This window comes from Pan paniscus, chromosome 6 (genome assembly GCF_029289425.2).
Source record: "Pan paniscus chromosome 6, NHGRI_mPanPan1-v2.0_pri, whole genome shotgun sequence".
Classification (NCBI taxonomy): domain Eukaryota; kingdom Metazoa; phylum Chordata; class Mammalia; order Primates; family Hominidae; genus Pan; species Pan paniscus.
Window position 1 is genome coordinate 191948781 of NC_073255.2, and position 19834 is coordinate 191968614.

The following is a 19834-nucleotide window of genomic DNA, read 5'->3' on the forward strand; positions in this document are numbered from 1 at the left end:
TTTTTTTTTTTTTTTTTTTTTTGAGGCAGAGTTTCACTCTTGTCACCCAGGCTGGAGTGTAATGGCATGATCTTGGCTCACTGCAACCTCCACCTCCCCAGTTCAAGTGATTCTCATGCCTCAGCCTCCCGAGTAGCTGGGATTACAGCAGTTGTCTCTTTTAAGTCCTTCACGTCATTTGTTTCCATTTTGGCCCCTGCTTATTTTTTAAAAAGCAGATAGATGTGAGATAATTTTGTTCCATTTGAACAAAACTTTTTCATTATTTAAAAATTAATAATCTCGATATGACATTAAATGTCTTCCCTCTTGACACTGTGCATTTGACTAAAGGTTCTCTTTATGTTCATTAATACCCAGATCTTGAAAGAGGGTTATGTTTCTAAATTTGGGGCATGAAACATTCCCCTTTGACTGGGTGCGGGGGCTCATGCCTATAATCCCAGCACTTTGGGAGGCCGAGGCAGGCGGATCACTTGAGGTCAGGAGTTCAATATGAGCCTGGCCAAGATGGCAAAACCCCATCTCCATTAAAAATATAAAAATTAGCCTGGTGTGGTGGCACACATCTGTAATCCCAGCTACTCACAAGGCTGAGGCATGAGAATGAAAAAAAAAAAGAAAGAAAGAAAGAAGGAAGGAAGGAAGGAAGGAAGGCTGGCTCCCCTCCCCTCAGAAGCTCCTGAAGAGAAGAAATCTTAGTCCCATATTCTTCCAGGCCCAAGAATCCTTGGCTGTGGGTGGAGCGAGCCTTCCAGGAAAGTCGCCGATGGGGCTCTGTGATTGTAGAGATCACATGCATTCCGTAAACTCCACCCAGGAGCTCTGTGCGAAGGACTGACATGAACAAAAACAAGTGGTGTTTCTAATGGGCAGGACCAGGTTTCTTTACATGCAGGGGACCCAAGAATGACAGACAAAGAACCTCCCCAGAGTAGAAAGTCTAGTGCACGCCATGAAGCCAAACGCTGAGATCCCCTTGCTTGCTCATGGCCCCTGAGCATCCCCTCTGCACAAGGGTCCTGCTGGACGTGAAGATACAGCAGTGGACAAAGTGAAGGGGTCCCTGTCCTCCCAGCACTTGTGGTCTGGGCCTGAAATCGCCAGGCGGCAGCCTCCCTCTTATACAGAGTCCCTGGGCCGCCGCCTTGTTTATGTACAGCCCATGAGCTGAGATTGGTTTTTACATTTATAAAGGATTGAAAAAAGGTCAAAAGAATATTATTTAATGACACATGAAAATGATGTGAAATTCAAATTTCATTGTCCATACATAAAGTTTCGTGGGACACAGCTGCGCCCACATTTGCGTACTGTCCCCAGCTGAGCAGAGTGGTGGCAGGGACCTGGCACCCGGCACCCTGAGCTATGGACTATGTTTAGAGAAGATGCTTGCCAGGTTCCAGCATGCCAGCCTCACTTCAGCGGCCTTGCACCTGCAGTTTGCAACCTGTGCCCTGCCCTGCGGCTGACGTCATCCTACCTCTGGAAGGGCAGGTCCCCAACTGCTCATGCCCCTGCCAAATCATCTTCCTTTCTCTGGAGGCCAACAGCACTTTCCTCCTAGTGGGCACAACCGAGGTTCCTCTAGACGTGTTGAACACGCACGTGCACACACGTGCCCACATGCATCCACACCCACAGCTGCGGCACCACGTGGAGAGTCGGGCTGTGCTCACCCAGGCACTGCATCTTCTACCTGTTGGCATTGACTGAGGATGCCTTCTGGGCCAGGAGCCATGAATGGGGCTTTGCACATATAGAGGTGCAGTCTTCTGTGACAGCCTGGCGGGGTGGGTATCGCTACCGCATGTTGTAGGCCAAGAAACCGAGGCCCTGAGACACACTTCAAAGTGGGGGAGGCCCAGAGTGTGACTGTCACGCCAGGCCATGTCTCTGCCCATGCCACCATGTGGTACACACTCTGTAAGTGCCTGTTGACCTGGTTTCCTCGTGGCCTAAGGTGGGTGGGCAGTAGCCATGTCAGGGTGTCCCTGCTGGGGGCTTCCATCCCAGCTCCAGTTCCTACCCTGAGGTTGGCGGCCCGCCCCACTTCAGAGAGGAGGAAACGCAGCCTTCGAGAGGGTGAGTCTCTTGCTCAGGGTCACAAAACCAGGTTAGATGCTGAAGCCAGAAGATAAACCAGGTCTATCTGGAGCCAAAGCCTTTCTCTGAGTGTCAGGGCCAGAGGGGGTGAGCACCTCGTCTTCATGGAGGTGCTGGGATACCTCCACAGTCCTCGTAAGAGCCACTATACCTGTCTACACCACCATGCACACTCCCCTGGTTACTTCTTACAGCACGCCAGTCATGCATAGCACCAGGCAGGTGCCCCCAAATGGGTTCTAGAACAATCAGTGTCACAGAACTCAGCCTCCCTTCTCTTTTTCCAAGACAACCAATGTATCACTTTCCTGCCGAACGTTCTATGGAAAGAACCATTTGAAAACAGCCAGACTCAAAGCTGAAGCACATTAAATCCAGCCTCCCTGTATGGGAGCCGCACGGTGCCCACTGTGTCTTCTAGCTCCTTTTGTCCTGGGGGAAAAACACTGCAATCCTCTAAACACATCCCATTATCCTCCATTCTTTACCCGATTTGTGGATTCAAACAATTCTTATTCAGTGGAATAAGGAGCAATTAACAGGACTAGGGATTTATTAAGGATAAGTCATGCCAGACAGTTTTGACAGCTTGTTTTGAGGGTGACAGAATTACAAAATCCGAGGCTAGATGCATTATGTATTTAGACTTTTGTGCAGCATCTAATACCAGGCTTGGGAAATTATTCTTGCCAAATGGTCTGAACCCGCCTGGATGAGAACAGTCTCATGTACCGGAAACCGACTCAAAGATCAGAGACAAAGGATAAATGACATTCAGCCATGCACCCAGATGGGGGTCGGTGTGGCGGGGGCAGGGAGTGGTGTTTCACGAGGGGCTGCAAAGGTCAGTGTTAGGGTTTGTTTCCCGTAACATCTTCATTATTATCTGGAGGGAAGGGCACACTGCTGGCCACCAGGGCCGTGTGGGAGGGTGGGAAGCTCCAGCCTCTGGGAGCTGATGCTCACCCTGCAGCTGCTCAGCAGTGACCGAACATGAAGAGGCCACAGAGGGACCGGAGCAACACGGGGTCTGGGTCGGTGCCCCCAACACCCCTGCCACCCAAGAACAACCCACAGAAGGCGGGCGGGGACAAAGCCCATCAGCCTCATGGACTTGGATAGTGGAGAGTGCCCCAGGATCCCCCAGTCATAAAACCTCAGTGGGTTGGGCTGTGTCCCCCAAAGAGACACTCAAGTCCTAACCCCAGTACCTGTGAATGTGACCTTATTCAGAAAAAGGGTCTTCGCAGATACACTCAGGATGAGATCATATTAGGATAGGATGGGTTCTAATCCCATGTGACTGATGCCTTACAAGAAGAGACCCAGACACAAGAAGAGACCCAGACCACACGGGGGAGAAAGGCTGTGGGACTACAGAGGCAGAGGCTGGGGTGATAGGTCTCTAATCCCAGGAACACCAAGAGTTGCCACCACCACCAGAAGCTAGAAAAAGCCACAGACTAGATTTTCCCTCTGAGCCCCCAAGAAAAATATGAGCCTGCCAACACCATGGTCCTGGACTTCTGGCCTTTGCCCCGTGAGGGAATCATTTCTGCGTAAGACATCTGGATTGTAGTGCTTAGTTATGGAAGCCGGAGGTGCTAACGGAAGTCTGATTTCAGAAGTGAAGACTTAATAATGTAGTCCAATGGCCCCTGCTTCTGCCTCGAGGCTAGAGGTGGGGTGGTAAACTCAGGCACTGCGCAAGCCACACCTGCCAAAGGGTAGATTCGTTTCCCTCCAAGATACGAATGACAAAAGAAGAACTTTCCTGTAAGGCAGGGGTCCTCAACCCCCAGGCCTTGGACCAGTACCAGTCTGCAGGCTGTCAGGAACCAGGCTGCATAGCAGGAGGTGAACAGCAGGCCAGTGAGCGAAGCTTCATCTGTATTTATAGCTGCTCCCCATTGTTCACATTACTGCCTGAGCTCCACCTGCTGTCAGATCAGCAGCGACATTAGATTCTCATAGGAGCGTGAACCCTATTGTGAACGGCACATGCAAGGGATCCAGGTTGTGGGCTCCCTGTGAGAGTCTAATGCCTGATGATCTGCCACTGTCTCCAATCACCCCCAAGATGGGACTATCTAGTTGTAGGAAAACAAGCTCAGGGCTCCCACTGATTCTACATTATGGTGAGTTGTATAATTATTTCTTTATATATTACAATGTAATAATAGAAATAAAATGCACAATAAATATAATGCGCTTGAGTCATCCCCAAACCATCCCCCCCTCCCTCCCTGGTCATTGGAAAAATTGTCATCCATGAAACCGATCCCTGGTGCCATAAATGTTGGGGACCGCTGCTCTAAGGGGCCTGAGGGAAGACTCATAAAGGTTAGGGACCACTGTTCTAAGGGGCCCGAGGGAAGATTCAGGTCTATTAGGTGGTGGCTAGCACAACCCTCAGCACCTGGCAGCACAGCTGCACCTGTTGTATTTATGAAATGGAACACACAGGCCATCAGCACCTGGTGAACTACCCCTAACTCCATGCTATGCTATGCTACTATCATCTTCCTCTCTCTCTCAGCACTTCACACCCTCAGATGATGGTTATTTTTGTCTGTTCAGGAATCTTGAATCGCCTGTTTATTTCTTCTCCCTGAGGATAGTATAGCATTTCATCTTTCTTTTTTTTTCTTTTTTTTTGAAACAGAGTTTCACTCTTTGTTGCCCAGACTGTAGTGCAGTGGTGCAGTCTCGGCTCACTGCAACCTCTGCTCCTGGGTTCAAGCGATTCTCCTGCCTCAGCCTCCCGAGTAGCTGGGATTACAGGCATGCGCCATCACGCTCGGCTAATTTTGTAATTTTGTATTTTTACATGTTTCTCCATGTCAGTCAGGCTGGTCTCAAACTCCCGACCTCAGGTGATCCACCTGCCTCGGCCTCCCAAAGTGCTGGGATTACAGGTGTGAGCCACCACACCCAGCTCATCTTTCTTTATTCCCAAATTCTAAATGCAATGTTTCCCCCTCTTAAACAGAATATTTGGTTGATCAGAACATTGCGCTTCTGCTCATGTAATATATTCTCCTACAGATTCTCAAATTTGTCCCAGCCAGTACCGGCAAGACCACAGACTCCATCTCAGGCCCACACCCAACAGGGCTTAGTGTACTGCAAAGCTACTGTCTGGATAAACAGGGCTTCCTAGACCCCAAAGCCACACTATTTGTGTCTTATCTATGAAACACCAATTCTGATCTTGTGGATTCTTTTTATATCATGCTAGTCTTGATCAGCTAAAACCTGACATCCCAGACACAACATCATTAAATTAAATACCCAGTAGGTGAACAGGTGCCTAACATCAAATTAAATACCCAGTATGTGAGCAGGTGCCTAACTCCTCTGTTTTTCTTGACATTGTATCACTTTCCTAGAGTCGTCACAAAATATCAGAAATAGTCCCCAACTCCTCATAGAATTAACATGACATAGCTATTATCAACTACTTATTCTTTCATTTTCCAGACATTGAGAACCTATTATGAGCAAAATCTTGTGCTAGGGAATGAGGGTACAAGATTAAAAATGTAATTAAGGATAGAAATGTGTTACAGTACATACACAGCTAGAATAAAATGCAGAATTTAACAAATATCCTAAAAAATGCTATCAAAATACTTTTGATGTTCAGAAGGTGTAAGAGAATATCTGATATCTTATTTTCCCACAAATTCATCTTTGTAAAAAAGTGACACAGTGTCATTCCAACTCAGTGTGGGGGGAGCAAGGCTTATTTGATAAACGGCTCTGGTACACGCTGTGATGTTCACCCAGGAAACACCCTCCATGTCGACTCCACAAGTAGACGGAAAAGAAAAGCATGCAGTAATGGAAGAAAATTGAGAAAGCGATTTGTGTAACAAAGGGCTGGCAGGGGACATTCTCAAACAAGACGGGGTGCCCAATGCCTTCGTGGACGGGGAGGTGTCCATGGGGGAGGGGAGCCACCGCACACAGATCACAGCCAGAGGAGGCATGCATCAGGCGGGACAGGGAGAGTTACTATCCCCACATTCACAATGGCATGAAAGACAAACCACCCAGTAGAATACTGGGCAAAGGCTACAAATACACACCTCGAAATAAGAAATCCAAGTAGCACGCTGGTGGAAAGATGCGTAACTGCACTGGTAGTCAATGAAAGGGGAATAAAGGCAATAGCGAAATACCATCTTTCACTGGTTAGATTACCAAAATTAAAAGAATGCTATTATCCAGCGCTGGCAAAATGCAAGAAAGCAGCCTCTGTCATCCACTGCTGGCTGGAATATCCATGCTGCAGCCTTCAGAGAAGCAGTCCAACAACATGAGTTCGTGTTAAAATGTTCCTGCCTTTGACCCCTGCCTTTCAGGAATCTGTCCTGGAGAAATCCAATCAACAATACCTAAGGATGCAGCACCACGGAGGCTGCAGCATCGCTGTGTGGTGGCAAAACACCAGAAACAATATGTGTCCATCTGTAGAATGGTCTTCTTAACTGGAAAATGTCCATATCCTAGGCAGCCATGCTTTTCTTTTCTTTTTTCTTTCTTTCTTTCTTTTTTTTTTTTTTTTTTTTTGAGACAGAGTCTTGCTCTGTTGCCCAGGCTGAAGTGCACTGGCATGATTTCAGCTCACTGCAACCTCTACCTCACGGGTTCAAGCGATGCTCCTGCCTCAGCCTCCCAAGTAGCTGGGACTACAGGCGCCTGTCACCATGCCCAGCTAATTTTTGTATTTTTAGTAGGGATGGGGTTTCACTATTATTTTAAAACGTCGAAGCCAAAAACCTGCATAGCTGCTGCCTGGTGTCTGAGCGACTGCAGTGCTGGCAAGGGCGAGGCTCTTGACTCCGATGGGAATGGAGCGGGGTCGGGAGGTAGACATGCGTCTTTTCTCTTATCTCTTGCTAAAATCATCATGTGTTACTTTGATAATTAATTTCTTTCTTTTTTTTTTTTTTTTGAGGCAAGTTCTCACTGTCACCCAGGCTGGAGTGCAGTGGTGCAATCACACAGCTCATTGCAGCCTCGTCCTCTTGGGCTTGGATGATCCTCCCTCCTCAGCCTCCTGAGTAGCTGGGACCACAAGTACACGCCACCACACCCTGCTAATTTTTTTTTTTTTTTTGTATTTTTTGTGGAGACAGGATCTCCCCGTGTTGCCCAGGCTGGTCTCAAAATCCTGGGTTCAAGCTATCCTCCCACCTTGGCCTCCCAAAGTGCTAGGATTACAGGGCTGAGCCACAGCAGCTGGCCTTAACATTTTTAACAAAGAAATATTTGAAAACCCACATAGAGTAATGAGACATGTGAGTATTCAGCCTACCTGATTTGCACAGGGCCTGGAAAGCCACACACAGGGGTCCCGGCCGCTGCTGGGCCAGTGCAGGGATCTCCAGGAGCCTCTCCTGAGGCGTGGCCCTGGTGGCCCCGAAGGAGGTCAGGCTCCTTCCCCAAACCTTCAGGCAGCTTGAGAGCACCTTTGCTAAATAGATGAGTTTATTAGTGGGCCTCAGGAACCCCCTCAAATATTAGAAATGGCCATTAATCCTGCATTGTCGTAGAGAAGGGACAGCAGAGCTCTCTAGAACACGTACGCCCAGTCTCCATGTGGCTGGAGAGGGCTCCTTTCCTCTGATGTTTTCAGAAAGTTCAGGAAAAAGGACATGAGAAGGGCCCAAAGAGCCTAATTAACTTTGACTTGACTTCAACAATGGGCAGGAGAATAAGACCCCTTTTAATATAAAATTAAAACCTCTCCACCAGAGCCTTATCCTCGCCAGCGCTTTCTTTCATTGCTTTAAATTGGTCTTCTCGGCCTTGTAGGACTGTGGTGGGCGGGCCCAGGAGCCTAGACTCGCCCATTCTGGGCAAGTGTGTTCACACAGCTCTGACAATGCCAGCTCTCGGTCATTGTCACTCTTCCTTCTCTGTCCCAGGTTAAGCTACGCCGTGGGGGGATCAGCTGCTGCCAATGTGGAGGCCAAGCTGGGATCACTTCTTCATTCTAACTGGAGAGAAGGGAAGTTCAAGTCCAGCAGAGGGTGGGTGGGTAGACAGTGGCACTCAGAAATGTCAGCTGGACCCCTGTCCCCGCATAGGCAGGACAGCAAGGCTGTGGCTCTCCAGGGCCAGCTGAAGAACAGGACACTGTCTCCGCTGCCACAAAGCGTCAGAGACTCCCATCTTTGAAGCACGGCCTTCTTGGTCTTCCTGCACTTCCCTGTTCTGTTAGAGACCTGGTTATAGACAAGGCTTCTCCACCTAAGAAAAAACAACTTTGGGCTGGGCGCGGTGGCTCACACCTGTAATCCCAGCACTTTGGGAGGCCAAGGTGGGCAGATCACGAGGTCAGGAGATCAAGACCATCCTGGCTAACATGATGAAACCGTGTCTCTACTAAAAACACAAAAAAATTAGCCAGGCATGGTGGCAGGTGCCTGTGGTCCCAGCTACTTGGGAAGCTGAGGCAGGAGAATGGCGTGAACCCAGGAGGCGGAGCTTGCAGTGAGCAGAGATCGCGCCACTGCACTCCAGCCTGGGTGACAGAGTGAGACTCCATATCAAAAAAAAGAAAAGAAAAGAAAAGAAAAGAAAAAACAACTTTGTCCCAGCCATGAGTATTCTGGGCTTCCGAACCTGGAGGTTCCGAAGACCCCAGGAGAGGGAACTGGACAGTCAGCTCCCAGCGAGTAGCCAGAGGCTGGAAGTAGCTGTTTCCCAGTCTTTCATGAGAAACCAGAAGTCCGACGTTCTGCGTGAAATCTTGATCCACATTATGTGGGCTGGATTTGGACCCTGAGCCTCCAACCATCCACGTGGCTGGGTCCTTTGGCCATCATCCTCACCCATCACAGCTTCAGATGCCTCTGGCCTGTGTTTGTTTCCTAACCTGCTGTAACAAAGTGTCCCAAGCTAGGGCCTTGAAACAACAAAAATTCACTCTCTCACAGCTCTGGAGGCCAGGCGGCCAACACTGAGGAACCAGCAGGGCCGTGATCTCTCTGCAGGCTCAGGCAAGGGTCCTTCCTTCCCTCTTCATGGTTCCGGTGGCTGCTGGCAACCCTTGGCATTCCTTAGCTTGTGGATGCATCACTGCCCCTCTGCCTCCCAGGGCCCTTGGCATTCTCCCCAGTGTGTGTCTTTGTGTCTCCATCTTATCTTCTTATAAGGATGCTGGCCACTGGATTAGGCCCTGCCCCACCCCACCCTGCTCCAGTACGACCTCATCTTAACCGACAACATCTACAAAGGTTCTATTTACAAATAAGGTCACCCTTCAAGTTTCTTTTCTTTTCTTTTTTTTTTTTTAATTTTTTGAGACAGAGTCTCACTCTGTCATGCACGCTGGAGTGCAGTGGCATGATCTCAGCTCACTGCAACCTCTGCCTCCCTGGCTCAAGCGATTCTCATGCCTCAGCCTCCCGAGTAACTGGGATTACGGGCGCCTGCCACCATGCCCAGCTAATTTATTGTATTTTTAGTAGAGACGGGCTTTACCATGTTGGCCAGGCTGGTCTCGAACTCCCAACCTCAAGTGATCCACCCACCTCAGCCTCCCAAATTATGGTATTATAGGCATGAGCCACTGCGCGCAGCCCACACTTCAAGTTTCTGAGTGGATGCAAATTTGAGGGGCACTGTTCAATCCAGTGCACTGCTTCACCGGATTTGGGGCACGGTTCCACAACCACCTTAGCCTCTTCCTGTCCTGCTGATGTGTCTCTCTCCACATCGGCCCTAACTATAGTCAGAGGTCCACAACTGGCAGCAAAGGTTTTTAAATGGAAATAAACACATATCACCAGCAGGGTCTTTTTTTTTTTTTTTTTTTTTTTGAGACAGAGTCTCACTCTGTTAGCCAGGCTGGAGTATAGTGGCGCAGTTATAGCTCACTATCGCCTTAAACTCCTGGGCCTAAGCAATCTTCCTCCCTCAGCCCCTCTCCCCTCCATGACCCCTGCACCTGCCCAAGTAGCTAGGACTACAGATGTGTACCACCATGCCCAGCTATATTTTTTTAAGAAAGTTTTTTACAAATGGGATCTTGCTATGTTGCCCAGGGGTCTTGAACTCCTGGCCTCAAGCGATCCTTCTACCTTAGCCTCCCAAAGTGCTGGGATTATAGGTATGAACCACTGCCAACGGCCAGGCAGCCTCAGATCATTCTTTATATGGCTACAGCCACAACTTCCTCTAAACATTGGCATGCTGCATTTGAGTGAAGAAAATTCCTGACTTTTATAGAACAGGGTTTCTCCACCCTCAGCACTACTGCCGTGGGGGACCCAGTGATCCTGTGTTGTGGGGCTGCCCTGTGCACTGCGGGGCTGAGCAGCGTCCCTGGCCTCCACCCACTGCATACCAGGAGCCTCTCCTCCCCTCCAGCTGTGAAAACCAGGAATGTCTCCAGCCACTGCCAAATGTCCCTTGGGGAACAAAACCATCCCCAGTTGAGAACCACTGGCATAGAACCTAGGTCCAAAAGTAGAAACTTGGGCTCAGTCATTCTCCTGGGACGAAGGCTGCCTGCTCTCCAGTCTGATGGTCTCCCTGCCTTGGCCTTCCGCATAGTTTTGTTCAGGTGGAGCCCTTTGTGCAGTTTGTCTTGACATCCTTGGCTATAAACTGAGCCCAGAACCAATCTGACTGTCCTCAGACACAACCCGCCTAGTTCCCACAGGCATGCGTGCCCTGCGTCCTCAGGCCCCAGCTGAGAGCCGGTGCTGCAAACGGTGTGACCACTCACTCTCTCCTCTAGCTGTTCACAGGCTTCTCATTCCAGAAAGCCTTTTTTGAAAGGAAAATTTGGGCTCACACTATGCCAAAATTCTTGACAAGTAATTGCCTTCCGTGCTAAATGTTGATGTTTTTAGAAACTGAGATTCAAGAAATAGAATCTAAATAACACGTAGGTAATTAGGCTAGCCGTGACATTTAAGTTCGAGAGGCTTCGACAACCAATTTAGAAGTTTTAAAACAGTGTCTGGATGGCGCAGTCTGGTGTTGGACACCGCCAAGCCTTCAACCGGCCGGTCCTGACTTATAGGCTGCTCAAAGTGTGTCCTTCTCTTCCTCTCTCTGCAGCTTAGGATATCGGCACTTCCCTGTCAGATGGGGTTGTGCCCACAGAGACACGGCCAGTGTTCAGAGAGGGGATAATTCCTTATTTGTGCTTCTGTTTCCTAAGAGCAGCCCTGTTGACCCTTTGGGAGCTTTCTCTGCATTCAGCTTCACACAATCACACCAGGCAGACAGCAAACAGGGAATCCCAGCAAGAATGTCAGGCCCAATGGGTGCCGGCCTAAGAGAGAGCCTGGGCAGAGCTCCAGGGCGGTGCCTCAGAAGTGGAGAAAAGGCTTGTTTTGCTTCACCAGTTCCCTAGAGCCACCTAAGCCCTGAGCCTCTGGCCACTGTCAGCCCGGAAGCAACAGCAAGAAGCCCTGAGCAAGATGAGCGGCCCTCACTGTGCGCACTGTCACTCCCCCTGCGTGGATCAGGTTAAAGTGTGAGAACCAGATCAACCTGGATTCCAGACTGACAGCTTGAGCAAATAAAGCAAGATATGCGTCAGCATCTGCTCAAACTAATACATAAGATTTTGCAGAGATCGATGTCTAGGAGGATACTTCATAAATTAAAATGATACTAACATTTAGAGAGGAAATATTGGTTCTGAAAATTCAGCGTGATTGGTTTTACAGCTGATTGATGACAAAGCTAGCTTCGTGGGTTCTGCTCACAGAAGAGAGCTGTGTCTCTGTGTGTCCCTGCAGGCTCTGTGTCTTCCTGTAGGTCACTGCCTTTCTCAACTGTTCTTAAACAGCCTTCTCCAGCTCTTTGGAAGGAGGACCCCAGATGGGCCCGGGGCCGTGGCTCACGCTTGTACTCCCAGCACTTTGGGAGGCCAAGGCGGGCGGATCACAAGGTCAGGAGATCAAGACCATCTCGGCTAACATGGTGAAACCCCGTCTCTACTAAAAATACAAAAAATTAGCCGGGCACGGTGGTGGGCGCCTGTAGTCCCAGCTATTTGGGAGGCTGAGGCAGGAGAATGGTGTGAACCTGGGAGGCGGAGCTTGCAGTGAGCTGAGATCGCGCCACTGCAGTCCAGCCTGGGCGAGAGTGCGAGACTCCGTCTCGAAAATAGAAGGAGGACCCCAGGTGATCCACTGCTGTATTTTATGGTTCCTACCACCTCCTCCTAAAATAGGTTGCTGAGAATTTCTTTTTTCAATCAAATCCAACTGAAAAGAAATTGAATTTTAAAATCCCATAATACCTCTACAATATCTTCCCATATTATTACAATGGAAAAATTGCCTCGCTCATGGAGTTCGGTCTGCAACACACACGTGCTTGTGCCTCGCTGTCTCCTGGCTATGCGTGTTGGGAGTCCCTGGGAAACATGACGGATAAAGTTCATCTCATCAGTCAGGAAAATTCATGCCCTGACACACCACCTGTCTGAGTCTACAGTCAGAAAACAAAACATGCTCATTTCTCCTTTACCGCTATTAACAACCAAAAGAATCCCAAATCGATACCCACTCGATGTCCTTCTAACAGGTGCAAGCTCTGCACATCGCTAGAGGATCTTCTATTGCAGTTAGAGTAACCAAGCATAAGCTGTACAGTGACAACATCTGCGTGGCTCACACCACACAGGCAGCCGCAGAAACAGCGCCTCCCAAACGGCGCGGCCTCGCTCACCCTCAAAACCCACTCCGCGCCCGACAGGAACGGCTGGAGGGAGGAAAGAGCCAGGCACCTCTCATTCAGGGTCTGACATTTTCACTTGGCAGATAAGTGAGTCTGCTCGGATATTCCGGCTCGGAACATGCCCGTTCGTCAAAGAGGAAGGGGAAACAAAACGAGCTTGTGCCTCATTCCCGATGGCTCTCCACGCAAAGTTAATGTTTGTTTACTCTAAGCATATGCCCAAGTGAGGCCTGCACGGCCACCTCACCGCGGGTGCAGGGCGCGCCTCAGAATGACAGCGAGGTGCACGCTCCGGCCCGCGCAGAGCGGGGCCAGCTCCGCCACCCAGCGCGTGGGAAGTCCCGCAGCACCAGCAGGGTCCATCGCTTCGCTCCATCCTGGTCCGGCGTGAAAGCCCCGAGGGGAAAAGTGGGTATCAAATGTGAATTCCACCCGTCCACAGCGCCGGGCATTATGAAAATCTGAGCACCTTTGACCGGAGAAGCAATAGCTATGGGGTTAAGGCGAATTTCTTACGGAGACGAGAAAGATGCGCAGTTTGTAATTACCTGCTCCCTGTAGTACAGTCCGTCCTTCATGCCTGGATCTAACGGGACAAACTCTCAGCGGCTTTGCTCTCCCGGCATTGTTTCAGCACCCACCAAGAGGATTAAAAATAATCCCTTTCCCTTTTAATTTTGTGTCCCCCACATCCCCTCCTCCTCGCCACATCCCCTGGGGACAGCATGAATTTTTAATCCCTGAGGTTTGGGAGGGGGAGGGGGTGTTAACCCCTTGTTGAGGTGGCGGCCGGAGGACTGGAAGCCCAGGGGGAAAGGTCCCCCTGCTGGCCCCGCCGGGAAGAGCACTGCGTCCCCCTAGGACACTGACATGCCTGCCCTGTATGTGCACTGCAGCGGGTAAGGGCCCCAAAACAGGTAAGCAGGAAAAGCCGCCTTTCCTTTCCCCTGACCCAGGCACAGTCTCCTGATGGCCTCAGATGCCTCCTCTGGTGCCCAGATAGGCTGCCAGCCCACGCAGCTGCTCCACGCCTTCCCTGTCTCTGCTCTGAGATAGGTGACTTTGAGCTCAAACACACACACTCACACGTGCATGCACACACACACATGCACACACTCGTGCACAGAGGCACACATGCACACACGTGCACACAGGCACACACACGCATGCATAGACACACATGCATGTGTACACACGTGCACAGACACAAATGCACATGTGCACTTGCATGTGGGCACACAGACACACACACACTCGATGTGAACACTTGCTCCTCTTCCCCCAGGTGTGAGTTTCCACCCTGGCCTGATGACGTCAGGCCTTAGCATGTGGGACTGATCGGGAAGGCGGATCAGCTGCAGGGGCCGATGTCTCAGCCGGCTCCACTCACAGCGTCGCGGGGTGGCCCACTGCACTGAGCGAGGCAGCCCTGGTGGCAGGTCCGGGCAATTCATAGAATTGGGTCCTGAACCTCCCCTACTGCCCCCACAGCAGCAAGGGGCTGGCGTGGAGACTGGAACGTAATGGGACTCTGGCCTCCGGTGAAGGCCACAGTCAGGCCACAACTAACATGCAAAGCACAGGGCTTTCTGGGCACTGAGGGAGCGGGCGCTGGGCGGCTCCTGAGCAGGAAAGACCAGGCTGGGGAGTCAGAGCTCAGCCTCTGCTCGGTGTCTGTGGACAAGAGATGCTGGAGGGCATCACCTATCTTCCTGGGAGGATGTGACTGAGGAGGTCGGCGGTTCTCTGGCTCTGGTGGGCACAGGACATCAGCTTGGGGAAAGGGAGGTTGAGACAGCCCAGCGGTGACCTGGCTGATGTGAGAGCAGGGCTGTGTTCAGCAGAAGAGGCAGCTGGATGCACAGCACATTGCAAAGGGCACGGAGAAGGCTCCGCTCAAAAACAAACAAGTGGCAAAACACTCCTGCATCCCCAATTCCCTAATGCCAAATCCAACATTTGTGGGGCTCCTGCCTTTGCCCGGTCAGTATGCAAGCACTTGTGGGATGGACCCAGCATTGGTGCCAGGGCTCCAATCATCATGGAGTATTAATGCCAGCTGTTCCCATGTGCCCTGCCTCCAGGAAGGTGAGCTGTGCCGGACCAACAGCAGAAGCTTCAGGGGAGAGCCTTCTCAGTTTGAACACTTGGGAGAGGAGGAAGGGAGCATTTCAACTGCAGATGAATCATGATCCAGAGATGGGAGAAGCCAAGAGCTTACAGGTGCACACACTCAGGCACAATGGCAGCCGAACACACACAAGGCATAAGGATACACTCAAGAAATATACAGAATCCACAGGAGTAAGACAGAAAAGCTTTACCAAAGGACATGAAGGAATACGGGAATGAACAGAGCACATATCATGAGACAGGTCCAACCAACTGCCTCCCCAAAACCCCTTCTCCCTTCCTTGCCTACAAACGAGGCCTGATTTAATCCTAGAAGGCTTCAAATAGGGAGGTGACACTCAGGGCCCATCCTACCTTCCACGGGGCTGCAGAGGCTGGAAAGCAAAGCCCTACACTTCCAAGACTCATTTGCAGCTGGAGGGTTCTATGGGATCAGGGTCGTGTCATTGGATGCATTCATCTGTGATTTGGAAGGCGGTGGACGGAGAGCCAGACTTCTCACCGATTCTGCTGTTCTCTGGTAAGCATCGTCTGCTATCATCAGGATTTTCTGGAGAAGACTACAACATCTTCTCATGGGAATCAGGTATGGGGAGGGTATTGTGGTATGAAGAGGCAGTAAATTCCTTTCCATTTAAAAGAGCTCAAGTGTTTCTGAGATTTGCAACTGGAGGCTGGCAAGTATTTTATTTGGTGCAAGGTTTGGCTGTAGGTAGTAAACCCTCCAGGATGATATTCTGGGCTGGGCTGTCCTCACCTGGCGGGGTCAGAGGCAGTGGGGATCCAGGTGCCATTTGAAATGGGATGCTGTAAATCCATGGCATGCAGTGGTGAAACAGGGACTTGCAGCATTACCTGTGGTCACCTGGAGTGAAGTCCCCAGGGAAAGGGAGGCTGTGGATTACTGATCACCCACTGCAGCAGACAGGTCCTGCGCGGGGCTGGTTATTTCTGCAGTACTGGGAGGTTAGCAAGCCTACGGGCCGCTCTGTGCTTGAGACCTATAGTCATAGGTTTCAGGAAACTTCTCAGGTCACCAAATGCATCCAGGGCCGTACTGAGGTGCCTTTCTTTGTCCCATGCTACCAGGCTTCTCTCCAGTGACCAGTGACCTGCTATATGGTCACCACACTCCACTTCTTCCTCCTCCTGGACACACAGCTCGACTGTTTCCAGCCCTTCTTCCAACTAGGTGAGGACATGTGCTGGAGTCCCAGCCGTGGAACGTAGGCAGAAGCAAGGCCCCTCCCTGTTAGCCCTGCCTGTAAACATTTCCCACAGAATCCTCCATGCTCTCTCTCCCCATCCACCTGCTGGATGAACAGGACTCGGGCTTGGAGGAGGAGGAGCCACAAGACAGAAGGGCCTGGGTCCCTGAATGACCAAGTGGAGCAGAGCCCCGTGCCAACCCACACTAGACTACGACATGAGCAACAAGTCAACTCTCAACGCTCGTGGTGATCCACACTGACACCAGGCAGTGTATGATACTTAAACTATTCTGACAAACACCATCAGTAAAGAATCATGCCAGCAATTTAAATAAAAATGAGTGATGGTGTTTCTCTTTTTAAATAAGATAAAAAAGAAATAAAATAGAAGATGGTACACAATAAAAGCCACCAAATAAATTAAAAATGTATACAACCCCCAGTCCTAGGGATGCAAGGACCAGAGCATCCATCTGTTGATGCTTCTTGCTCTTCTTTGAGAGGAAAGGAACATGAGGAGTGTAAGTAAAGGAGCCGGGACTATTTATTACTCCGCATGCTAACATCTTCTCATGTCCTCTAGATGGTTGAGAGATGAGACCCACGTGTCTCAGAAGAGCAGGTCCTTGGCCAATGAGAGTTATGGAAAGAAGAGAGAGTAGCAGCAGAGATAAAGGGGGAAGCTACCTCCCTTCCAGCCTCTCCTCCCAAGGACTCTTAAAGCACCAAAGGACACATGCATGGAGCAAAAATAGAGGATTGCATCGGTTCCTGAGGCTGCTCCAGGGCCAGTGACACCACCAGGAATGAAGCTGGACAATTCAAGGGAGGGCCACATCACAGCTTTCTGTGGAATTTTTTTTCTTTTTTTTTTTTTTTTTTTTTGAGACGGAGTTTCGCTTTTGTTGTCCAGGCTGGGGTGCAATGGTGCGATCTCAGCTCACTGCAACCTCCGCCTCCTGGATTCAAGTGATTCTCCTGCCTCAGCCTCCTGAGTAGCTGGGGCTACAGGAATGTGCCATCACACCCCGCTAATTTTTTGTATTTTTAGTAGAGATGGGGTTTCACCGTGTTGCCCAGGCTGGTCTCAAACTCCTGACCTCAGGTGATCCACCCGTCTTGGCCTCCCAAAGTGCCGGGATTACAAGCATGAGCCACTGCGTCCAGCCTCTGTTGAATATTTTATACGAAACAAAATCACGTGTCTGTGTATAGTGTTCCATCTTCTTAAGAACAATGCTACTTTTTAGAATAGGAATTTCTACATTATCATGGAATTCTTTTGATTTCTAAAAAAAAACCTTCAAAACTTTATGTTTTAAATTTAACAAGTAATATGTTTATTATAGAAAAAATTTTAACAGATAAACAAAAAAAGAAAGAAAGGAGCTCAGCAGTAATACGCAGATACAAGAACTGTGACTATTGTCTCAGTGTATTTCCTGAGGCTCCCTCCTGCAGTGAACAGACACAGACACGTAAGAGGGCATCTGTATGTGTGGGTTAATAACCTCTTTTTTGCACTTAATAATAGGAAAATACCCTTCGGATTTTTTCACATGGCAATTTACAGTTTCCTGTGAACATCATTTTCTTGCACCATCATCTTTCTCAATTGTTGCTGAAGTAATTTTCTTATTAAGGTGGCTCCATGGGCCAACAGCCCTTGCAAAACAATTTAGGGGTGATCCCTGAAACTCCTGGTTGCTAAGTGTGGCCTCCAGCCCTGCAGTCCATCTGCACACCATCCCTTCCTCTTGTGCTTGCAAGAAAATGCAAGTAAGTACTAGGGACTGTTGCCACCAACCTCATTTTCAGACACTGGGGACCCTGCAGGCTGGTCTCACTGTCTCCTGGGCTCTCCGCCTTCACCCGCGTGTGACCCTGAACTGTGGCAGATCTGGGGACCATCCACCAAAGAGCCCTCCCACCCCCCTCCTGCTAACCCCAGACTCTGCCCCTCCTCACGTGCCCAGGACAGGCCACACCCCCACAAGGCCCTGAGCTTGGGTCTGGATTGATCTGAGGGACGTCTGCGAATGCCCCACTTGCCCCGAAGTTGGTCTAGCCACAGGCGTTAGAGGCCCTCCTGACCCATGAGATATGAGGGGGAGTTCTGGGGGCTGGGGGATCCTGGACAAATGTCCTCCTTGTTAAAAAAGAGACCCCATGCAAAGCTGTTCACTTTTCTGCTCTGAGCACCGCCATGGGCTGACTCGCGCCCCCTCCTATTCACTTCCTGCCCACCCCACTCAACTCACCCTTCACTCTCTGAGACGTGGCGTTCACACTGGCGGCTGCTGAGGTCTCTGGGTCAGAGTGTGAGCTCCTACGGGGGAAGAATTCCTCCCCTAGTCCACACCACATGTAGACCCGGAGTGCTGATCCAAAGGAGACCAGTGCCAGGGCACATCAGCAGGAATCTGAGCCCCAAGGCTGCTGCCACCAGGGGCCAGGAGCCAGCTTCGAGCCCCTTTCTTTGTCTCGCTCCCCACCCCACCCTGCCCAGCTGCGGTCCCTTGGTCCATAGAAAGCGTAGGCCGCTAAGCCAAAGCTGTCACTGCTGTAATATGAGGATTCAGAGGAGACGTTCTGATTTTCTTTCTGCAGAAGGAGTCAGGAATTGTTGTGGCATTGTTTGGGTATTAATAATCTTCCTAAATCAAATATCTTTAGGCTACCGTATCATGCTGAGGACAGCCATCTGCTATAGTGGCTTCCAATTTTTTGGACATGACCCACTTCTTACACCAAAACCCATTATATAAAGTGTCACAAAACATACTTTCCTTTTCTATAAGATGTACTCTGATATTTAATATGTATTTCTACATTCTTGTATGCCACTACACGGATTTCATGGCCCTCTAGTGAGTAGGAAAATTGCTGATGGACTGAATCCCCCTGCACCTCCTGGCTGGCCTGATAGAATAGCCTGCCCTCTCATTTTGTCCATGTACAGTTGTGCAGGTTGCGCACTGCACAGCTCCAGGATGTTATAGTGCCCTGTTGTTTCATAGTACATAACGGGATGGGGTAGCTCTGTCAATAGTGTGGGAGCAGAGGGAAAGCTTCCCTTCTGCTCCCTGTGAAGGCTTGCTGAAATGACTGAAAAACAGATTAATGGGGGGAAAAAAGCAGACAAACATTCATGTGTGTTAGCATGGGAGCCATATGAAATATGAGACTCCAACAAGGGCAAGATGGTTGAGACTTAAATACCCTTTTCATGGAGGAGAGGGAAGTGGGGGCCCGTAGGCCATTTTAGGGGAGAGTCAGTGATTCTTAGGAGAAAGGAATGGACGCAGGAGGCAGACATTATCTTGTCAATGATTCTCTTAGGAAACTGAATAGGACCAGCAAGTTATGGGAAGGTGAGGGGTAGAACTGCACCATGAATACAGATTTTCTTCTTATGTGACAAAGCCTCCAAGGTCATCACTTTGAGCTGTCCTCAGAAGAACAGACGAAAAGTCTGGGGGTGGCGGCAACTTTTAGGCTTTTCTCTCCTCTGGTGGCTAAATCTTTCCTGGTTATTTGATCAGATTCCTCGGGAAGAGATCTTAAGACAATTGTATTTCTTTTGGAAAGAAGTTTCCTAAGTCGGATAAGGAAATTCCAGGGAGAGGCTCTCTGCACTTGGGGGCTGGAGGAGGAAACAA

At 49.9% G+C, this 19834-nt stretch overlaps 1 protein-coding gene across 3 annotated transcripts in view; it reads right to left on the minus strand.

Moving 5' to 3' along the window:
- CNPY1 (canopy FGF signaling regulator 1) overlaps positions 1–19834 on the minus strand; it is a 153809-nt gene that overhangs the window by 20183 nt on the left and 113792 nt on the right. The window contains exon 1 of one of the 3 annotated variants that reach the window (XM_057302792.2): positions 13377–13559. The exons of 1 other annotated variant lie outside the window; for it this stretch is intronic. In XM_057302792.2, coding sequence (XP_057158775.1) covers positions 13377–13406 — 30 coding nt within the window. In that variant the 5' untranslated portion in view covers positions 13407–13559. Of the gene's footprint in view, positions 1–13376; positions 13560–19834 lie in introns of those variants that run through there. One more of the 3 variants, XM_003816349.4, reaches the window with a different exon arrangement.